Genomic DNA, 24,113 nt, shown 5'->3' with positions numbered 1-24,113 from the left:
ACATGTCAGCTGGTGTAAGATTCATTTATTCGGACCAATGCATTGACAAAATATTTTTTTGAAGGATTTGAAGCAGCTATTGAAACGGTGAATAAATTTAACAGGTGAATGTGCCTACACTTCAGAAGTTACACGCTGAATCATCCAAGTCACATGCTGAGATTTCAAAACAATTATCTAGGCCAAAAAAGCCTTAGTATCACAATATCAAACAGAGACCTTTGTAGAAGACTAAGGAGGAACAAACCTACGAGCCTTTAAGGGTTTATATCCGCTCGTCTTCACTTCACTGCATCAGAACACAGACTGCGTTTCCACCACTGTCACCAATATCCTGTACAAGTTACACTGAACAAAACATCTTTTAGAGAGCGGAAGAAAAATAAAACAAATGTGCACGCACTCATAACTGGGCTGTGGTCAAAATTAACCAATCACATTCATACGCATTGCGGTCAGATGTGACTACACAAATGTCTGCAAAAGCATTCTAGAACACCTGGACTTGATTAAGGATTAACCAAAGGCACTTTCATGGTGGCAGGTGTATGCCGACTCTTGTTGAAGTCGACTATGAATGTGATTTGTTAATTACAAATTTAGACAGTCACAGATATACCAGCATTACATCTGTTCTTTATTTTACTACCAGTCTGAAAGATTTAAATGCAGGCTGGAGGTCACAATAGTGCAAAAAGTTTTGAACTGATTTGTCTTGGTCTCATTGTTTTATATTATAAAAATCGGGCATTTGAACATGGGTGTGGAGACGTTTTATATCAACTGAACACACTCTCTCTCTCTCTCCGCCTATAGCAAGCATTCCTTTCATTAAGCCTTCAATTTCTCGAGCCACCAGAAACATTTCAATAAAGTCTCTTAATTAACATTCACACTGATTAGAATGTCATGTTTCAGAATAAGGAGCAATCTGTCATCCTGTCAGTCTCTCTCTCATAAACACATACGCACCCACACACATGCAAGCACACACCCCTACACCCCCCCCCCCCCCCACACACACACACACACACTTCCCTGCCAGCAACTTAATGGCTTTTTTCACCTGCACTTAGCAATGGACTAAGGTCTGTGCATAGTAAGTAGGAGGAGAGTGTAAAACAAGACGGGATGAGACCAAAATAGGTGAGCTTGAAAGAGAGAAAGCCCTATTTCATGGTTGGACTGTCAATGTAAATGCCATATGCTACTGAGGATTTCATATTCCTGCATCAATTTCCATTCATTTTCCTTTATTGATGTGTGTACCGGAAGAGTGGAATTTGCTGGGATTTATAATTGCGGTTGTTTCTATAGAAGGCCGTTTTCATTGATTTATTTATTTATTTTTGTTTTAAGTAATTGGTTGAGTAGCAGCCCAAGTAAAGAAGATGCTGAAAAGTCCATTAGAGTTTACAACAACAATAAAGAACCAAAGCATACGCCACTTCGCTTGCATTCTCTCCATACCCAATGAAGCCAGCGGCACTCCGTTGCAAGGCTTTATGCCTGATCGCAGGGAAGAGGACTTTGAAAGCCTGGGAGTGAGTGTATATTTGTGCATATGCAGGCTATGTCTGCATTGATTGTGTTCGCCAGGAGCCAAGGCCACTTAGACATCTCTTATTGTGCTCAGAAGACAGGAGGAGGTGTTTACAAAATGCCGCATTCCGGCAGGGCCCTTTTGTGGGCGACCCACAGCGCAACGCAGTCATACAGAATGGAGAGGCACTCGAATCAATCCCAGGACCCCCTTGTCTCACAAACATCGTCTTTTGAGACAAGAAAAATGCACATCCACCATCTCAGATGAGAAATCGAGCGCCAGAAATCCGATGTCGGAGGTGTAAGCACGTCTGGCTTTTGACTTTGTCCTCGCTTATGTCCAAACAATAAACACAAAAACACTAAGTCAATGTTGACCCGAGCTCCCCAGGGTGAGTCTCCTTGGCGTGAGGCAGGATGCCAATTGCCATTTCACTGTGTATTTATGGAAAAACTCCCATGAGGTCTCGCGTCCACTAATAAGAAATAATAAAGGTAACATTGACCTTATAATAGCTGCTTTCCTGCCAAAGCGGGGGCTCTGAAAGCAAGTCTTTGTGTAACAGAGGGTGCCTTTTGGCAGATTACTGGGAGGGTTAACTAAACCCAACACAACCTTTTTAGCAAAGCAGTCTGACATTATTTTCTAAATGAAACACGCAAACACAAAATGACACACGTGGCACGTGAGCACAAAGATCATATTGATAATGATCTCCGAGAATATATTTTGGCCAGTCGGTTTAGATCAAATCTGATGTGTCGACAGATTTAGTTTTTTCTGCACATAAATGGTACAAGGGTTGGTTTCACAGAGTTAACAGATGTGTTGCTGTGAACCCGATGCAATTTGTATCATGTAGATAAAGCCACAAGTTACACAAACTGATGCTATTGGAGACCTTTATTCTATTGCATAGTTAATGTCTCTTGATCAGACTGATGTGTTCAATGTGACGTGGTTTCTGCAATTTGCCGTGGAAAAGCAACGAGTCTAAACCAGGCCGAGCACATGTGAACCGAGCAATGGCCATAAGGCATCAGTCCACAATAAAAAACAACAACAGCAGCAACAAATAAATGTACCGCGTAATTTTAGACTCATTTTCATTTACAAAATTGTATACTGTATTGTATAAAATTAACACTTGTGCACATGTATGTGCTCAAGCGGCCTAAATTCATGGGGACATCCCTGCCTATGACCTCTCCAACATATCAAAAGGATTAACCTCTCCGTGGCTGATTCATATGAGAATGAGGAAATGTGGAAGTGAGCAGAGCTGAGATGAGGATTTTCTCGACTGTAGGCGACGTAACTACAATTCTTTGGAACGCGACAGCTCCAGGCTACACGCACGCCACTCAATGCGGCCACACTCGGCTGTAGAATCGGCCTCCTCTCTGGAATTTTTTGTTCCCTGAAGATTGATGCTCCCAAAGCGGCTCCACGATGCGCACCGTTCAAATTGGGAACAAAATAACAAGCAAACCTCCAAAATGGGGTGTGCCAATTACTCATCACAAAAAAAAAAAAAACTCAAATCACTACTGAGTCTTTTAAGATGGAGTATTTTACTACTGATGTAATTTTTACATGCAAAGCTTTGATATAAATGCCAATGTTAACGCCAATGAAGTGTCCCTTTAAGCAAGAGCTAATCACATTTGACACATAGCCTTTCCCTGGATGCGGCAGCCTTTCTTATAGGCAGTAAAATCATTTAAAGGGACGGTCAAATTTTACAAGTCAAGACATGGTCGTATTTTCAGTGACATGAACGAATGGCTGTCGGCATTGGAGACTTCACTGATGGCAGAGCAGAAAAGCAAGGTCAAGCTGCGCAGTGACTTCTTTCAAAATGTTGAACACGCACCCGCACACTGAACGACACGACCGAACCTGACTAAATGGTAACGTAGTGCGTGGGGTTCCCCCACTACTTTTCATTAGTGGCTGACCGGCAGCACCAGTCTGGCTGAAATTCATTCATCTTGGCACTGCAACTGACAAGGCCTATCAATAATGTACATATCAAGCATATGTCGACTGTGTTATATGGTAATGTGTACATTCCTTAACTGTATTCATAATTACATAAATACCCATGGACGAGAATGCAAAGTGTGTGTGTGTGAGTTAATCGTCTGATGTACGGCAGAGTGACGCCGACTGCGTTTTTTTTTTTTCCCCACCATTTCACAATTCAGTCACTTTTAGCCTCGCCGCTCAGTGTTAGGCGGTCATTCAGCTGCCTTAAATCAGTCAACTCCAAAAGCAGAAATGTTCAAACACAACTCATTGTTTTTGCTCCCCAAGCTCACCTTTTCATGCTTCATTTGCTACAAACCTTGCATCTCAGTGCTACAGAGCTCTAAATGGGCTTGTAAGTAGAATAGAAAGCCCCCTTGTTTCCTACGTTGTAATATTCTTGGAAACATCTGAAGATGTAAGTAACATTCAATACAGCTGGTGAAATGTTAATGGATTGCATATTCAGGATTGTTGTTGTAGTGCTTTACAGTACGGCATAGTCTCTTTCGATTACCTATTCACAAGCACATTGCTAAAGTGCACAAGGACACTTCAACGAGCTCTTTGCAGGAAAAACTCGACCTCCTAGGCCTGTTGCCTCTGATGGACTACAACACTTGAAACACATCCCCAGGCGACCTCTGTGTGATTAATTAAAACATCACAATACCCTGAAATTTTACTTAGCTAAAATCAAGAGAAAAAATATTAAAATACTATTATAGGGATTAGTTAATGGCAACTTTTGCCAAGGTTGAACATTGTCTTTGATTAAAAACCATCAACACTAAAAACACGATGACACATTTGATCAAATCACCGTGATAGACACTAAAATTTAGCTGAACAGTTTGACCTTGTGGAACCTTTCCAGCAGAACAATTAAAGCTTGTCAACATCTTAAAGTCAACAGTATTGCGATTCATTTAAAACAGACATCGTTGCACGGCACTGCCAGCACTTGAACTTCGAGCATATTTATAAGTTTGACTGATTATGCAAAGGTCTTCTTGTTATAGTATGAGAAAGTCCACCGGTAGCTATAAAAAGGCTGATGATGTGAATTATTTAGTGAGTTTTATTATTATAGTTGAGGTTAGATTCTGGCCATCATAAGCTTCAAGGTTAAAAACACCTGTGGTACACTAACAATTAGGTTTATGATCAAGTTAGGGTTAAGATTTAGTTGTGCGGTCCTATGAAGCCCCCCGGGAGCACTGTGCCCCACTCCATCGGAATGCTAACGTTGTATATTAATTAAGTGTCTTTTGAATCAAAAACATTGGGGGTCAAACTTGATTGAGTTGCGAAAGACAGATACACATTGACAAGAGTAACAAAAATCTTCTTCATAAGCCACGGAATGTGCATGAAACCATGCATGCATGTGCCTCCGCCGTGCGTTTGGGCTTCAGGCATATAATTGAGAGCTTAAGACGTGCACCCCTTCTGATAAGCCGTCCTATCTATCCGGCTGCATGCTGCTCGCACAAACTGCCATCCACTGGTACACATCTGATTAGTGCTGCTCTGTAAATGAAGCTTGACAGGACACACTGATAACACAAGGAGCGAGGACAGCAGGAGAGCGGAGGGAAAGATTAGAATATGTAAAGGTGAGATGCGGTGAGGACCTCCAACGAGATGGCCAAGGTGGGAGGACAAGTGGGGAGCACAAGAGGTAGCACGGGATCATGGTATCATCAACTCAGCTCTTTTCGTTTTACCGCAAAGTAAACAAGGAGGCTGAATGCAATTCCATATTTAAAAAAAAAAAAAAATAAATAAATAAAAAATCGCTTAGAACTCAAAAGTACTTACCTTTACATGAATTATTCAGTATATGAATTCAAATGTAGTCTGAATGGCAGTGAGGAATTAAAAACATCTTACTATAGTTAGCTATGATGATAAATTGAACAAAGAGAATTAAGCTGCAGTCAACAAGCACGGAAGCCAAGCAGTCCTTTCACCGAGACTAATAAATTTGTTTTCACAAACAATATTAATGAAATATAAGTATTTAAATCGACAGGGCATATTATATTGCATTATTATAGTAGTCGGCAGACATCAACCCCTCAGAAAAAATCTCCTCCAAAACAATTTTCTTGAGCAGATGTAGGGGTGCGTTGGTGCTGCTTTTAAAAAAGGTCTTTGAAAAAAAGCTGGAACAGAATTTGTTGAATTGCATCGTCTGTTCTGAAAGAATACAAGAAAGTGTCTGAAAAGTGTGTGACGGATATTTTGTGGAAAATAGTTGCCATTTTCATTACATTGTACAATATGTATTCAGATCTGTGAAAATGAGGACTGCGAACATTTTTTTTTTGCAGCATTGTAAAGGATTCTTTTAACTTCCATTATTTTATCAACAGTACATTTTGATCACATTATTTGGGCCATTAATCTTTTTGCCTAAACTTAAAAAAATAAAAAGAAAAAAAAAGTTAAAGAAAAAACTTCATTGGGACGTTAACAGCAAAATTGTATGCTGAGGAATGAATCATTTCAAGATAAATTACAGAGGATAATTTTGTTTAATTTGTTCAACAAAACCAACATAAACGTGGCCCAAATTATTTGTCGACTCTGTTAATGCAAGATAACCCACACTGAATGCTAAAATATCTTGAAAAATTTAGTTTAAGACCCACTAAAGTTTACCTTTGCATGCAGTACAGGAAAAAAAAATTGTTCCGCAAGAAAGTGGTATTTTCTCAAAATTATTGAAGTTTACGCCAACTAAAATTGAACTAAAACTGTCACATGTAGAAATGACGAAAATGTCACAAAAACTTGACAAAATTTCACCCACAAGAGTCAAACTCAGACTAAAATTAAAACAACTATGACTTCCATTCATTCCAAAGGGTAAAGATGATCTGAAATACGACAGATTCGAGTTGGGAACTGGGTTGCAAACCGAAAATTCACGTGAAATTTAAGCGGTCAAATGAATATCAAACTAACAAGGTCCCTGCAGTGAGAAAGAAATCTTTGGAGGAACAAAGATTTCGGCATCAAGGTGGAAGTGGCAACCTTGCTGCCAGTCAAGCACACGTACTGTGTTCACTAAATCACGACTGAGACAAGACAGCGGGCCCCCTGCTGCGTGTTATGTTTAAAGAGCAGCAATTTCCAAAAGCCTTTTATCATACAATCATGTACATAGACAAACACATGCCGAGGGTTGCGCTGGGCTCCATGAATGCCATTGATCAAATGATGAGCGGCTCGCTGCTTGACACTGAGGCTATTTGCCAGAGCTGCTGCTCCAACGCATTTAAGAGTCATGAGCTAAGATATTAAAACAGCGCTGATGCGCTGCGCATTATTGCCACTGCCAAGTCATCTGAATGATTTAAAGCCCCTCTGTCAAACTACCAGCGGGAAACTGCACAAAGACACAATGTGAGTGGAAGAGAGTCAAAAAGCCACCCTCCACAAGGTGATGACATGAGCGCGAGGAGAGACGATGAAAAATGAGATTAGAACACAACAAGGAAAAGTGGCCTTTAAGTAGATATATGCTTTGCATTGAAATCCTGCAGTAATCTTCCTGTAAGAAGGCGCGATCCCACTGTGATAAAGAGGAGGATGTTGGTGTGGACAGCGGTCTCCGAGGTGAAGTAAAAACAAGGCAACAATGGACGGTAAATGACAGGTCAATGGTCAGAGGCAGCAGGAGGAAATGGCATCAGCAGGAATTATGAATAAACAGTGGGGGATAATCACCCGATGCAAGCGCTCGCTGACCTTGTGAGGGATTAGCGGCGGCATTATCTCACAAATTTCTACACATGCAGAAAAATGATGCAGAGGGTGACCTTCCGCTAACAAAGTTTGCAGGCTGGACCTTAAAGGGGAACTTTTAACCATTTTTGTACTCGTGTGCATTCATTCATCTTTTAGGTCAGTTTAATTACAGCAACTAAAAAATGTTGGAACGATTTAATTATCAGTGCTTCATGTCCCCCTTGTTTGTGAAGTGCTCAGTTATTTGTACAAATTGCTACTAAATGTGCAAGAACTGTCATTTATTTTATTGCTTTTTTTTCCCTCACTTCAGTTAAATACAAGTTGATTTCGGAAATCACTTGAGTGGCTTTTGAATACACATCTAAAAATAAAAGCGACAATTCCGGCATCATGACCGACTTTAACATATGGTAGGCGAGTAGCCCCAAGTTTTTATGCTTAAAAAGCATATTAAATATTACTGCAAGCCAATAATTAATCTTTTCAAAACTAACACTGCACTTAGATAAGCAAAATGAAAAAAGCTGACCTTTAATAATGACTGATTAGGTAAATTAAAAATGAACCAAAATATAAGTTTTAAAAAAACACGCAGTTCCTAAAGATTAAAAAGTTAAATACAACTGAAGTGCACTGAAACTGAGATTCTTTCACGTACCACAAGTGGGACCATTTTGCTAATCATTGCGTTTGACTTGACACACGAAAAAGTCACTTTCTCTCCAAAGGTTCCAGTAAAACACTAACAGAGAAACTGCAAGCTAACTATAGAACAGGCAACGGGGTGCTTTAACTATTAAACACTCCTAAATGTGGCCACCAACACATATCAACACCCGCGTAACCTGGAGGACAGCTCCATTTGCACCTGGGAGAAAGGAGGAGGCGGGAGAAAAAAAGAGAGAGAGATGGCGAGGCAGGAAGACAGTCGGAAATAAAAGGAGATTACCAAAGAGAGACGGCAAAACCTCAAAGTCATTATGGCACTTTTACACCTGCCCGCAGGCTCCACGGAGGCGACGCTCGCTTACGATCATGTGAGGCCGCAGGAGCTAATCGGGGTGCGGGGAGGGGGAGGGGCGGGACCACGCACACACAAATGCAATGCTCAAATTCACTTCCATAAACAAAAGCAAAAAAAAAACAAACTTATGAGCAACAATAACAGCGACACACTTTGTGTTATTGAGTCCCACGGGCACACTTTTACAGCTCACCATTATTAGGAGCTGACAGGAAGTGAGTGAATGAGCCAGAAGACAGCGTAGAGAGAACAAATTGAGCTGCTATATCATGCAAGCCGTGACCAACACACACGGGGCCCATTGTTAGGGAAGGCTTCACAATCACAAACATTATGGTCATGTTTGGGCAACATGTATGTGCACGTTCCTTGACATCACATATATGGAGACACTCATGCAAAAGAAATGACACAGACCCAAATAGAGTGCATGTGTGCAAATACAGACTAACTTAACATCACAAGGAGGGAGTGGGGTGGTAAATATGTAACCAGTAAGATGCTAGACAGCCTAAGCCACAGCCTTCGCAAGCCTAAGCCTCAAACCCACAAACATGACCCCCCTCACCCCCTCCCATAAGGCAAACGGTGGATAGCGCCGAGAAAGCTTAAAGTGGAGTGAGAAGCAGGGAGGACAATATATGGAAACTAGTAATTCAATTTCCACCTCTTTGCACCGCTCGCCCATGCGCAAATAGCACCACACGGGCTGATGGTAGGGAATGGGAAATATATAAACCCAGCCGCACGGAAGCCTATGGAAGTGGACTTATTATACACTTGAGCAGGGCTCATCTAGCTAAATGCTTTTACCCTGCGGCTATTCAAACTCAAGCTTTCAAGGGGTTCTGAGCACCACCATCTCACGCGTCAGCCGCTCGATGCCCCAGTGCAGTCCTTAATGAACTTTGCAATTTGACAAACAGTAGGTTTTTATTAAGGATCATTTGTCTTTTTTTTCCCCCAATAGAGTTTCAGCAACTAACGCCAAAGGCAACATTTTTCATGCAGAAGCTAATAAATATTTTTTACGGTAGCATCCCTGATCAAGGCAAACGAGAGGTCGGCGCATCCGAAATGGCGGCGGAATTTAGTAGCCTTTCTCATGGTGCTCCAGCTTCCTCCCACATACCCCAAAAAATACATGCTAGGTTTGTCTGATCGATTGCAAATTAATTATTCTTTTACTCACATCAAATCGATTTATGGCACATTGTTTTTTTTATCTGTTTTTATTTCTTATCATAAAATGTGCAGTATTATTTGCCACGTCAAAGATCCTAACCACGTATATGATCTGCAGCATACAAGCTGAAAGTCTGTCTGTGACTACAGAAGATCATTAACATTACCTGATCCACCCAAATGTGAGTGAAGGCAAGAAATGTATCCTTTTTTAAAAATGTTTTTCCCAAATCTAGAACACACACAATTACACACGTAACCACCCTTGCAGCGGTGATACAGACATAGATTGCCTATTGACTCGCTCCCCTTAGAAGACAGAATAAATCTGCTGTGCTGCTCGCCCACATTTTAATCGACTGCTTTTGAGAGTTACATTATTTACCTACTGAAAGCCCGCGCGAAAGCGGGGCAGACAGGCCATTATGCTATCTGGGTTTACATCACACGATGTTTCACGGCACTTAGATTGCACGTCGGCGAATGACTGAATTGTAAATAAATGAGTCCGAAGGAAAACAACTTGACAGGATGTAAAGCTAAAAGAGAGACAGGACACAGTGTTTAAGCACACCATGGAGGAAATTCTGTAGGCATCATATCAATATTTTCATTGCATCCTCTACATAACCGCAGACCAAAGAAAACCACAACCTGCAAAAAACTTCCAATATACATAAGAATAAATAACATATTAAACTTAAAGCATAGTACACACATAATCAAGTCTAATTGAATTGGTTAAACTGTAAGAATATTTTATGGATACAGTTTTCCTGCTTTATAGCCTAGCTAAATACATCATGATAATTGGACCTAATTTGAGCCTGATTGTCGGCTTCTGATCCAAATCAGCACAGACCCAATTGTGAGATGTCTCGAAAAGATAACCATGAAAAGAATTAGATGATGGGATGAAGCACAACAAGAATGCCGATTCATGTTTTCTCGTCCAAGTTTAAGTGCGGGCGTAGGTTAGTGTTGGACTACATTGTGTTCTGCCTCATGCAAATTTGCTCATTTTATTTTCTGTCCCCAAATTCACGCGACACGTAAGCAAGCCTACAGCCTAATAAGTAACACGCATGCTGTTTGACGCACATGCACATGCGTATGGAATAATATTTCATTCTTGAACTTCCCCCGCTGAAGAGGCGTGGCTGGGGATGTCATCTATCATTGTTCAGGCCATTTAGAAGAAACCTCCTTTGATGAAAGCGATTGATGAAAGTTGAATGGAGAGAAGGAGGAGAGGACGGAACAGAGAAGGGGGCAAAGCTTGGTCATGGTTAAAGGGAAACAAATCCTTCTCTTGGAGGAGTACATCACAGAGTACGTTGGTGAGATGTAAATGAAAATAATGTCAAAATGCTTCACAATAAATATCGGGACGTGTATTCTCTGAAATCTTGATTCTCAACTTGTAGGTTGGGACCCAAAAGCGGGTTGTGGAACCATTTTGGGTTTGTCACAGACAGGCAGCAATTATTGGCAGCGCTGGTTTTTGACACAACAACATATTTGGTTTTGCGGGTATGAACAGCGTGCAACAACCTCGTTTGTATAGCAATTAAGAATATGTGGTTATGTGGAACAGGAAGCCACCACTGTATTCTTTTTCACTTGTTTTGGTTTTTATATGTATGGCCTACAACTATGATACCTCATCATACAAATATGTCCTGGAGTTATTCCTTTACAATTTCATTAGCATAGGTTTGTCGTCGGCTAAGGCCTGCTCCAACATGCGTACAAATTTAGGTTACAACCTCACCACAGGTTCATCATAAACAAACCGAGGATCTGCTTTGAAAAAGAACATTATTTTGACAGGAATATGTGTCAGAAATTTTATTAGTTGAGTTCCACACATTTGATGAGGGACGTACCTAAAAATAAGAGATCGGCGGCAGGATACAAGTGATTTTTTTTGTGCTACAAACAAAACATTAGGCTAGCTCTGTCAGGATTGTTCTAAAATGGACCAAGATCCAATGACTTTAGCAATGCGGTTTGACAAATCCAATGTATGGTAACTCACTTTTACACAACAAAGAGAAACCTCAGAGATTGAAAGGCGATTCCTGCGATTTGAAAGGCTCCAGATGGCCGTTGCATCACTGTGTCAATATGAAAAATGAAAAAAGATTTAAAAGGACTTTGTCTTCCAGCTCTCTGCGAGCGCAATGTAATTATTCCCACTTTTCGAATAGCCTCGCCCGGTTTCTTTTCTCTCATTCATCGGTTCTCCCACAGGTGCCTCACTCCATCTTGTATTCGCACAGATGTACATGAGAGGCCGCGACTGACAAGGTAAGAGGTTGTCGGCAGCCATGCGGGTGAAAAGGAATTACCATATGTAAAGAATAGAGGTGGCGAGGTCGCTCTTTTTGTCCCGGCATAAAGCAGGTGGGCAGCCATGGATAAGATAAGTGCGCTGAGACGAATACATAGTACACACGTGTGGATGCGCTTGAATGCTAGTCACACAAACAATTGAGTTTAATACTGTAGTGGTTCCAGGTGACTTCCAGGTACACAGCTGGTCTCTACTTGTGCAACGTCTCAGTCAGTGAGGTCTGATTAGCAAAAAAAAAAAAAAAAAAGGAAAAGAAGGAGCGACCCAGCAGGTTTTCTCATCAGGATCAGCTTTCAAACTGATGACATACTGCTACTTTTATTTGTAATGCAAATCAAGATATTCTCTGTTTGGTCCAAAATAAATATTAAGCTTTACACACTCTGGATTTGAGCAAGAGAAAATAAATAAATAATTAAATAAATAAATAAAATAAAATAACTAATCACTGATGCATTCGAAAGATGATCTATCCAATCAATTCAAACAACTTTATTTACTGTGCAGTCGCCATCCGCTATTTTCTGGGGTTCCGATTGCCGAATTTTGCATAGAATTGAAGGCCACTGAAATGCATTTGTCAAAAAACAAAATACCCTAGTAAAAACTCAAATCTAAAGATTTTCCCCAAACACAGATTAGCATATAATTCTATGGAAAAAATGGCAACAAAAACCAAACAAAACCAAACAAAAACAAATCCAACTGTATATGCTGCAAAACGATATCAGCACTGATTTGATCAATCGGCAAATTATGACATTAAGACTGATCACCAAATTATGCATGAAAAGCAAACTATCTGCCGATCCATCCAATCACATCGGTATAAAATGTAATAAATCAAAACAAAACAAATGTAAATAATGTATCCAATGACAGCCAGGAGTCTCCTCCCCAAAACAAACCACTTCATACAACCAATCAACACATTGCTTGTCATTACATCCCGAGAAAATTCAGTCCACTCTACACAACTTTTAGTCACATTCAGGATTTTACATTTGTTTTCGTACACATACAACAAAAAAAATATCGAAATACAATGGCAGCAATGATATTAAAGTAAATAAATAACATAAAAGATCAAATGATTCATTCTCCAAGCCGCTTATCCTCACTATAGCATTTAAAAAAATATATCCAATTCATGACTAAAATTATTATTATTATTTGTATAGGTTAGATGAGATACGAGTGAGAGTTTAAAGGGACATAAATCCCAACATTTTCTTTACAAGAATATGTTTGATGCAGTCGTCGCAATGTAGTAGTCTATGCCACTAGTTGAAACGTGGCATTCTGATTAAGACAAGCATATGTGGAATATGAGTTATGCAGTAAAACACACCCGTTTTTGTCCATCGTCACCCGACACAGAAAACAGAATGCCACGTTCAGATTAGTGAAGGCCAATAGAACATGGTATTGCAAAAAACTATTTTGGGTAGACTTCCACTTTAATGAGTGCTTCTCAGTTTTAGTCTATTACGTCCCCCGCAGAAGAAAAAAAAATGTCTAAAAAACTGTTTTAAGTACACGTCTGCCTCATTTATATTAAAGAGACCAAAACAGAAAAAAAGACATATAGACCAACTTAAAAGAAAGAATAACTTCAACATGTTTTTTTTTAGTCACACTGCCCTATTTGAAAAAGACTGGACTAATGATTGAGCTCTCTACATAAATTAACTGCCTCGACCTGGATCGCTAAGACCTATTGCTGCCGAGTGTATATTTAAAAGATTCCAGAAAACACGAGACCAAAAACACATGTGGAAACTTGAGTAGGACTCTTTTTTAAAGAGAGGAACGACAACAAGGAAGCTCGAAGAGAACTTTCTTGAAGAGGTTGGATTTCATAAGAAGTCAATCCCAAAATGCGTGTGTTTAACAAGACTGCCTAGATTGCCACAAAAAGTCGTGTTCATGCTAATTGGTTTGCATGTTTTTGATGAATGGGAGTGAGCATGGAGGAAGGCGGTCTTCGTGGCACTAATAGGGCTTTCAGCAAGATCATTACCTCCCAAAAAGGCTCTGTCTCGACTTTTCCATTTATTCCTTGCGAAATAATCGCTAAGAACCATCTGCACCCGGGTTAAAATTACATGTTTCAGAGCTTTCTGCTGGCGTCATCTAACAATGTCTCCGCCTTTCTCTCCAGCCTGCGATCAACACACACAGGAAGTAGAATACAAAGCAAATGTAAGAGGCTTGTGGACATCTCGAATGCACTCAGAGAGGCCATTAATAAAAATAATTAGCACAGGAGATGAGCTGGGGGAGGGGGGGGGGGCAAACTGGCAGGGAGCAGCTTGGCAGATCTCATTTCTGTTATTCAATTTATCAGAGAGTGAAGCAGGAAACGCACCAATCATTTTAGTAGTGCCTACAGCAGCAAGCTTCGTGATTGTAGATGGACATGCAAAACACAAAGAGGCCATAGTGGTCGGCCGGAGGGGTCATTTGCCAAGAAAGAAGATCAGATATCACCAATTTATCTTGCTCCAAAGGATTAGAGACAGAAGAGAAAAGGAAGAGGGCGGCTGCACACGCTGCTGCAGCTTTAATGTACTTTAAGGATGTGGGAGTCATTCATCAACTCGCACAAGACGCACGCCCACGCTGTTGGAGGTTCAGGTTCAGGAAGGCCAAAGTGATTATTGCCACGGTAACTCACACGAGTCACAGTGTCGTCGAGTAATCACGCGAGGCTCCACCCTGTGGCTACATGTATGACACAACGTGCACCTTCGTGAAGAGAATGCTCCGACAATTATCGCGCAGAATTCTCTCGTTTCTCAACGCTAGCGTGTTTGCTGTTGAGGCATGACAAAGCAAGCGCCATAAAGGCATGCTGGAGATACTTGGTCATGGTATGAATTAGATCATAGAAAATGGACGACATTCCCACAGACGCACTCCAACATCTGGTAGAAAGTCTTCCCAGAGGAAACTGTTATCGCTGCAAAAGATAAGGATCGACTCCATATTTTTCATCTATTTTCAGTTCCAGTCGATGTAATAAAGTGTCTCTAAAAATACCAACATTGTACCAAAGTTACAGTTTGCGCTTATTTGTATTCTCACTGCGGTAGTCATAACGTACCAGATATTTACGATAAAAAGGTCATTTATAATGAGTAAAGCAAAAATGGGCAGAATAGATGGTACTCGTTTGAATCAAAATGTATTAATTTAAAAAAAAACTGTGACCAACAAAGAGCTGGATGTTGACAAAAAGATAAGTTAGAGTGAATTCCCGGTTTCTCACAATATTAAACTCGGAACGGACGTCATGAAAACGGTGATACAGATTTTAAAAACTGCACTTCAAAGTTTCATGCTGCAACTGCAGTGGGAAGAAAGTAGGAGGACCACGGAGATCCGACACAATCCCTCATAAAACTCTTCAATCGTAATTTTACTGTTTGCGAGCCTCACGTGGGCCAAGCTGTAAAAATAAAAATGAACCCTGAATCATGGCGGTGTCGGCGGGTAATAACGGTTACGATAATGATGTCGGAGGCCGGCGGCAACAAAGGGACGGTGAGAGAAAGTAGCCTACCGTGGTCGGTGATTTTACAGGAGACCAGATAGAGCTCCTTCAGGCTCCTCCCCTCCTTGGCGATGATTTCCACGCACCTACAGCAAAAGCAAAGAAAGACACTTGAAGCATGTGCAGCCCCTATCTGCGCGTTCTCCCCTAGTTATGCGCTTTAGCAAAAAGCTGTAGAGGTTAAAAAGAACATCTGCAGGGTCACATCGCTTTGCATATACTGCCATTCATTATTTAACACTTGATCTGATTAAATTAGCATGCGGTGGAACAACTGGACTGTATTTGCACGTGTCGGCATGGGAGTGCACGCGCACACACTGGCCTGCTCCCTTCAAAGAGGGCAATCTGCATTCAGCACACTGGCTGAGCCCACAGGAGCAGTGCGCGTGTGCAGGCGTGTGCGTTTGCGTGTGTGTTGCTCTATGTAAAGGTAAAATGAAAGCATACACGAGGGAGGGCCAAGGGGGGAGATCAGAGGATGTGTATCAAGCAATTCTCTTTAAATGATTCTAATGAGAAGAGTGAGTCCTACAACAGGAATTTAATCAACACATTTGACCTATTAACCTTGAGCAGAAAATGTTTTGATCATGATGCTGGTGTTCTTTCATGAATATGGATGTGCCGGGGAGGGAAAACACACACTTCACACGCTGAAATTAACATTGATGTCTATGGTGAACCCCAGAAAAAAAGCCTTTTCCCGCGCGACAAGGGGGAAAACACAGTCGAGGTATTTTGACCTCCTGGATGAGTTGTCATTGCAGTCTTGGAGCAATTTGGGTTGGCAACCCCTTCATGGGGAGGGTTCACCACTGTTCCCAATTTTCTCCATTTATGAATAATGGGCATGGTTCGCTCGAGTCCCAAAGCCTTGAAAGGGCTTTGTAATATTTTCTAGACTGATAGACTTTCGTCACTTTGTTTCTCTTTTCTTCTTGATTTGTTTTATTTTTTTAGGGTTAGTCTCGTGGCTTGGCAATTTTTATTAAGATCTTGTAGCCAAGTTAATTTAGTTTGAAAGGTACTATTTAAGTGATTTCCTGAGTCAAGAAATTGGGAGGTAACCGGTTTAATTGTGGCCAGTATTGTTGCCACAGTTAATCAATCAATCAATCAATATAAAAGTAACTTGGTTACTTTATTTTTACTTGACTTTAAAAGCAACTTAGTTCAGTTACTGATTACAAGTTACTTTATTATTATTACTTTATTACAGACGCCGACAACCCCGCTAAACCAAAGTGACAACCAGTTTTACAAATAACGAATCGGAACATGGTACATTTAAAAAGACGTTTAATGGGGGAAGTCAAGCCAAAATGAAAAATGCTCTTTCACTTGTATGGCGCCTATTGAGGCCCTCGAAGTGCTTCACACAGCTGTCACATCGACCTGCTGATGACATACCATCAGGAGCAACTGGGGGTTCAGTATCTTGATCAAGGATACTCTGACATGGTCACAATGGCCAGGGATCGAACCCACAACGTCTCGGTTGGGTAACGAGCACTCTACCAATGATTTTCTGTTTTGGCCTCACATGGAACTGTCAATATTGTCATGGCAAAATTAACATTCATAATGGACATTGTTTATAAATATAATCAATAAATTTGGGGACCTCATTCAGTCACACATTCTTATGGGTAATTCTCTTTGAATGTGAATGTGTACAATCCATGTTTTTTTTTTTTTTAATACTTCACATATGAGCTGTTTTGAAGCTAGATAATACTTTGTTAACAGCACATAATGTTGTTTCGCATTGCGGGAAAATCATGAGTATGAACACAGCTTTTGAATCCACAGACAATGAAAGCAGCTCAAAAGAAGATGGAAGATGCCCTGGCATAGACTCAAGTGAGAATATGAACCGTTAAAATATGTCCCAAGAGACAAGGCATATTAAAAAAAAAAATAAAAATACAAACACTCTTAAGCTCATCAGACAGTTACGAAATTCAGTCTACATGAACAACCAATCACATCAGGTGTGTGTGGATGGATGAGTGGACAAGGTGATTTCAACAAATGTAGCATGCATGTGGTGTTTACATGTGACATTGATAAATGAGTGCATGTATTCATGCATGCAGCTGCCCCTAGCTCCAGGACAAATTTCTCCTTCGGGAGGGAAATAAAGACAAACTTGATGCTGCCACATGATATGAATGACAGCTCTGCTTAGTTGGAAATGCATCGTGTTCCAGGATTACTTACCTTTATTCATGTGACTACGGGACAAGTAAAACATATGCATGCTCACTGCAGTGAAATGAAATGTATTGAAAATTGACTGGGAAATTTAATAGAGAAAGAAACATTTCCTTCTGAAAGACATGATTTGTAAGGTTGGGTTTGTAAGTGCAGCCCTCCCACATGTGACATACCGCACTGTGGAATCAGGGAGCGACAGATGTGTGAGTAAAGTTCAAATGTGTGCCATTTTTCGTAAATTCTTATTTTCGGGCCATGTGCACCGGCCTATCTGCTTTAGTTCACTGGGCTGCATCTTTATACTTCCCTTTTTCTATTACATTCCAGTTGCAGAGGTCCGGGGAGGGTTTTCAATGTTATCAGGCCATGCTTTCACTACTTTCTATTTCACCTTCCCATTTTGTCCTGTTTATGTTTGTCCCGTTTTTTTTGTTTGTTTTTTTTATGTACAGTTTTCCTTTGTACAGCCACTGATGTATTCATGGCAGGTCCAAACAAAAAAGTACTTTTTTTTTTCTCCTTTCAAACTTTGAATTCATTATGGGGTCATAAAAATGTCAGTTCATGTCTAATGGCATAGTGACAAAAATCTATCCAGGCAAAAACATATTCAGAGGCTGTGAATTTGAAGTCAAAGGTATAGGTGACACAATCTGTTAGAAAATATTTTTTTGTGCATGTCATATTCAGAACATCAATAGACTCAGTAACCACTACTACTCCTAACTTATTCTCATTCCGGTTGTGGTTAAGCAGGACTGACCGAGAGGCGGGGATCATCAAAGACCGGTCACCAGCCAATAACAACACACCCTCACATCCACACCTACGGATGATTTTGAGTCTTGAGTTAACCTGAAAAGCTTATTTTTGGACTGTGGGTGGAAGCTAGAGAAAACAGCCAAAAATGTGGAAACAATGCTAACTAAACCCAAGTAGGCCGGCGGGACGCTAATCGAGCCTTTAACCTCACAACTAGAACTTATTACCATAATGTGCTTCACGGTCTTCTACACGGAAATTCACAAAACAATCGTTAAGTGTTGGAGGTGCAAACAGAATATAAACATCCATCTAAATTAATGTATTTTGAAATTCAAGAGATTGTACGGCCATCACCTGAAAAAGCTGAAAAATACCTGACCCACCATTGTACGGTAACAGTCATACGCTCGAGATTCAGTCGAACCAACTGAGGCGAAATAGCAAGCTGTGTATCTTGGGGGCAACTGCATTGGAGCTGCTAATGAATAAATGCGCTGGAGAGAGCCCGCCAACAAAGGGACGAGAAGAAACAAGAGATTTAGGAATGCAGCGACGAAGGCCGAGCCACAGTTGCATCCAGTGGGAGCTTGTTACTCGGTGCTCCCGGGGTCCCGAGGGTCACAGCGAAAGCAATTAGATCAGACATCAGTGATGGAGGAGTGGGAGCCAGGGAAGATGGAAAGACAGCACAGCGGGAAAGAGAGTAAGTCGGAATCTCCATTCTGTGGCTAAAGGGAACTGCGGAGGAGAGGTGAGGGAGCAGAAGCAACAGGAGAGGAAGATGGGGTGGGAAAAAAGGAGCATTAAAAAGGCGAGTTGGAACAAATGAAAAGGGGGAAGGATAAATTGAGGCGGAAGGAGTTGGCAGGAAGTGGAGGTGTGCCATGTGAAGCCATAGGTCAAGCCACATGAAAGCGCTGAGAGATGTAAGAAACGCTCGCCCACCCCACCCACCCATTCCCGCATAGCCCAGCTGACATGAATTAGTGATCTGATGGCTTTCGTAAATGTACACAGGTTGGGACTCGGGGTCCACCAACACTGAGGCCAGTATCGCTATACGTGTTGATACTTTACATCATTGCTTCTCAAATGGGGGGGACTCGTACCTCCGGGGTCTTGGAAGTAACTCAGGGCGTATGCACGATTTTAAATAAAACAAACAAATGCAAAAATCATTTAAAAATAATTATTGAATTAATTAAATGTTTCAGGATAATAGAAGTTCATAAAACTAATTTTCAATTCAGTAGGTTATTCTCCCCAAACAGACAAAAGTGCAAAAGAAGGCCAAGCCAGATTCGGCAAAATTCCGGTTGTGCGTTGAAGATTATGTTTTATTTGGATTTACGCCCACAATATCTCTTCTATGATCCAAAAGATGACACTTGATGGATGGACCAGTATTTTGAAAGGTCCTAAAGATGAATAAATCAGCCATTGATGGCATTAAGAGGTACATGGCTGAAAAAAATATTTCACAAGGGGTACATCACCGAAAAAAGGTTGAGACACACTGCTCTGCATCTGTCCTCGAGAAAATATGCTCCAATACCAACACACTGATACTACTTTAAGAGCCTGATGTAACTTTGGCGCCGGTGGAGTAGGAGCCGAATCAGCCCTGTGGAGATACTTTAAGGTAAACACAAATGACAACACTTTTTAAATCAGCAGAGGAGGAACTCCATTTAGGCCTATCCTGGCGACCTTTAAGTAAGAAGACAAGGGAATTGGGAAAACAAATCATACAACCACAAGATATAAAGAATTAAAGGATTTTGGTGATGGATAAAACAAAGTGGAGACAGCTTTTACACTCCATATGTTGTCAGCAAACGCTAATTTTCACCTCTGTCCCATTTTCCGGTAAAAATGACAATATGACAGTCTCCATGACAACCTACGCCATGTTCAAGTAATTGGTGCAGCCGATCGGCAAGCGACAGAAGCAAGGTGGTGAGCCTCACGGGAGGGGGTCACCAAGTGTCACCACGCTGTCGGCACAAATAGCTTGAGGAGCTCTCTAATGTCACTTGATCCTAATTCTTCATTTGCACATAAGCAGAAATTAAACATGTTTTAGTTTGCAGAAAAACACTGGGCTTACCCGGGTCCACTAGTGCCCCCTCAACAAATAAGATGTTTACTGATTCATGAATTGTTAGAAAAGAAGTCAATCCTCACTTTAAAAATGGAAGTTTGATGAATCTTCAACTCTAATTCCTACTTTAAAAAAAAAAGAAAAAAATGCAGAAGTGGCTAACAAACCTTCCCCGAAGGGATGATGTGAATGTAACAGATGTGGCAGTTATGGAGTCTGATGCTGATTGGTGGAACTCATTTTCTTTGTTTTAATCCCCATTTACAACCAACCCTTGTGTCATGATTTATTTCCTTCAGATATTTCCCTCGGGTTTGGTTGGATTTCCGTTTTCCTAACGCTTCAAAATTTGGGAGACTAAGTCAGTTTCCAGTTTGCCTTTACACACAGAGTCTGCAGAAAATAAAAGGTTACACTTAGAATGTTAGTCCGGATTAATAAAAGTGAATTGCAGTCATTAAAAAAAAAAACGCAGCCGGTGGACAGTATTGTAATTTCCGAGGAATAAGCTCAAAGGCATTGCCAAAGCTTTGCTGGAAACAAGCTGGAGCGAGGTCGAAGAAGGAGCTGATAGAGGACAAAGGGACAAGATGGCGTCCGTGTCGCGTCGCGTGCGTCATTGGGCATGTGTTTGTGCTTGAATATGTCTTTTCGAGATGAGGCTAATCTTTTTGCATGAAACGGCCAGACCGGCAGCAGGAAGATGAACGGTGACGACAGTTAAGTGACGCGAGGTTCCGCACTTATCACAAAGAACGCAGACAAACAACAAGTGTAGCGTTTCTCTTCAGCAAGAGCGCACAATGGCTCGGGGACAAAAGCGCAACGGCCCTTAGGGCAGGTATACAAGCACGGTGCCCAGCCAACATAAGACCTCGTCTCATTGGACTCTTCACACGGCCCAACAATTACACGGCTGTCTGGACGGACAAAAGAAGGAAGGGAATCGGAATGGGTGATTTTGGGGAGAAGGGAAGCATGACATGCAGAAAAGCAAAGCGGTTGAAGGTCCAGCGAGAGGTTGAAAACATAAAGGCAGCGGCAAGATGAGGAGGAGGTGACGGACGAGGCTTCAGACTTCCACGGCTGTCTTTGGACTTAATGAAATGGAAGGGCGGAGCGGCGGATGGGCAAGGTTTTACACTTCTTAGGAAAATGCTCTCGCAAAATGATTCTTGTAGTAAATTTTCTTTATATCACCCATAAATCCCAGCGAAAGCAGAGGGAATCAAGGTTCTGCTTCCTCACAGTTTCTCTCACGCTCTGTGCTGCGGACAAAAGAAACTTTTACAATAAAAGGATGTAAAAAAAAAAAAAATATCTGAAAAGAGGGCACTTCAAGGAGCACAATTTTCAAACAGGGAAATACAAGAAATGTAAATGAAGGCAATACAGATATTACTCAATAAGAAAATGTTCATTACGTTACAAAACAAAGAAAGCCTTTGACGATTTCTTTGTTACTTTCCATGTTGCGCAATTAAAGCTATTTCGTCAGAATATAGCATTGGTGAGAGTACGCACTTCGCTCTTATGTCATTCTTTTCTGCCACTGCTGCAATGAAATTAAATTTTCTTTTGCCTTTGATATATATGGGATGGGCTAGAATTCAAAACAAATAACATCCATGTCTTTGAATTAGTATGACTAAATGATTCCACCCACAATCACACAAAGGGTTGCAATTTATTTCTTTATGTCATAATATTACAAAACGTTGACTCCAGAAGCCAGTGTTGTAAGTACATATTTTATCACTATTTGCTTGAGCATTCCAATTGTCTAAATGAAGGTCTGCCGCAGCAATTAGGGTCTGGCTGATTTCCCAGGCCGTCCTGCTGTACCCACCACACAAATAAGAATGCTATTCCACAGCCGTTCATCATGTTTTAAACCAATTTTGCGAATGATGGCAGGGCAGCCCAGCGGGTTGTCATTGGTCAGCTCCAAATTGTGCCATAACGGCAACAATAAATGGCCGTCACAGTGGCTCTCCTGTTAAAGCTGAGCTTTTCAACCAGGAAAAAAAAAAGAGCTGAATGGGCATCTTTGCAAGCTAACAGAATGAAAAAACAAGTCTTATCGTCTTAAGTTTGGCACGAAAATGCTTTCGAAGGCTTGAAGCAGGACCTTCTTTGGAGGGTAAAACCTGACTAATTCGACAAGACTTCAACTTCACCTCTTAACTCGCGGGTCGAAATCATGTCAAAAACAAGTGTCAGCGACAAAGTGGCTGATTATCTTGATAAAAAAAAAGGACTTAGTGAGGTTAAGTGGCAGTTACCCACTTGAAGCTGACCCAAATGGACTGACAGCCTGTTGCCGTGCCAACTCATACGAACCTGCGTGATGTCCATGCACAAGAAGCTTTGAGGCAATTTTGTGGTAGCGAGCAGAAAAATAAAACAGTTAGGTATTGCCCATCTTTATATGAGCATTTTGCTGTAAATTTCACTCTCTAAAATCAGTTTTTAAAATATCTGTATTCTCCCGATTGATCATGCATCTTCGATGTTCCACTGTCTTTCAAATGCTGATTTTTCACCCACAACGGCCATTGCCTTTGCACTATGTTTGATGGCCAAAATAAAAAAAAAGGTTTTGACATTTTGTGAAAGGGAAGGTATGCCATATTATTTTCTGTTGAAAAAAACAGACAAGTTTGAAAATATGTTGAGAACTGCTCTGTGGTGTCAAAGGATTGGACAGTGAAAATTCAGCAAATTTAGAATCTGCAATGTAAAAGCTGCATTAAGGCTCGCTAGACAAACAGCTACGCAAACAAAGTTCATTGCGCAGCACCTTAAGTTAGCCCCGCAGTACACTGCCTACAATCTTCCTAAAAATGAATTTTAGCTTGCCAGTGGATTTGCTACATTTTGTAAATGACTCACTCCTCCCCAGGCATCCTTCCAACGTCACTAAAATTGCACTTGTCAAGTCCATCCTTCAATGAAACCAATATAAAACGCAGCAAGGTCTTTTTGGCAGCAAAGACAGAGTGCTAGCCAGGCTCCACCTGGATTGTTAGACTAAAACACTAAATCATAAGAAATTGTGCTGTGATTTTTGCGCAGGATATCAATTTTGGCGGCCCAAAGACAGCTTCACTGTATCTGTAAACTAAATTTGTGGAGCAATATATTTTGTTTTATTTATTTTATAAATGTCGCAATATGACTTAAATCTTCAAAGATTTCCAGCATCACTTTATGTTTTTCAAACAACACTAATTACAAAATACCTCAATTAATTAAGAGTAAATCACACAACCTTGTTTCAGCCCCTCAAGTCATCAGGTGGTAGTCAGTAGAAAAAGGAGAGCGCCTCAGTTCTGCGACTTTGTGGGTACGGGTGATCTACAACGTTGTGTTGGCACGGCGCGCTTCACTGTGCGCTCAGCCATGGCTAATTGCTTTGGAGTTTGATTGCTGCCATTCCTTTTAATGAGTGCTTACCAACACATACTGTCATTCTCACTTTGTACTTAAACGTGCAAAAGACGCAATGTTTTGCCTATGCACAAAAAGTGGAAGGTAGAACGTTCCGGG

General features: G+C 41.0%; 1 protein-coding gene across 3 annotated transcripts in view; it reads right to left on the bottom strand.

Annotated features, from left to right (window-relative positions):
• fbxl17 (F-box and leucine-rich repeat protein 17) overlaps positions 1 to 24,113 on the bottom strand; it is a 195,785-nt gene that overhangs the window by 41,928 nt on the left and 129,744 nt on the right. For 2 of the 3 annotated variants that reach the window (XM_088294826.1, XM_088294816.1), the window contains exon 9: positions 15,479 to 15,555. In XM_088294826.1, the coding sequence (XP_088150952.1) occupies positions 15,479 to 15,555 (77 nt within the window). Of the gene's footprint in view, positions 1 to 12,289; positions 14,076 to 15,478; positions 15,556 to 24,113 lie in introns of those variants that run through there. The other variant, XM_088294833.1, reaches the window with a different exon arrangement.

The sequence above is a fragment of the Idiotropiscis lumnitzeri genome, chromosome 1, assembly GCF_059441095.1.
Source record: "Idiotropiscis lumnitzeri isolate Australia: NSW breed Sydney's pygmy pipehorse chromosome 1, RoL_Ilum_1.0, whole genome shotgun sequence".
NCBI lineage: Eukaryota > Metazoa > Chordata > Actinopteri > Syngnathiformes > Syngnathidae > Idiotropiscis > Idiotropiscis lumnitzeri.
This window is presented reverse-complemented; position numbering and strand designations above follow the sequence as displayed.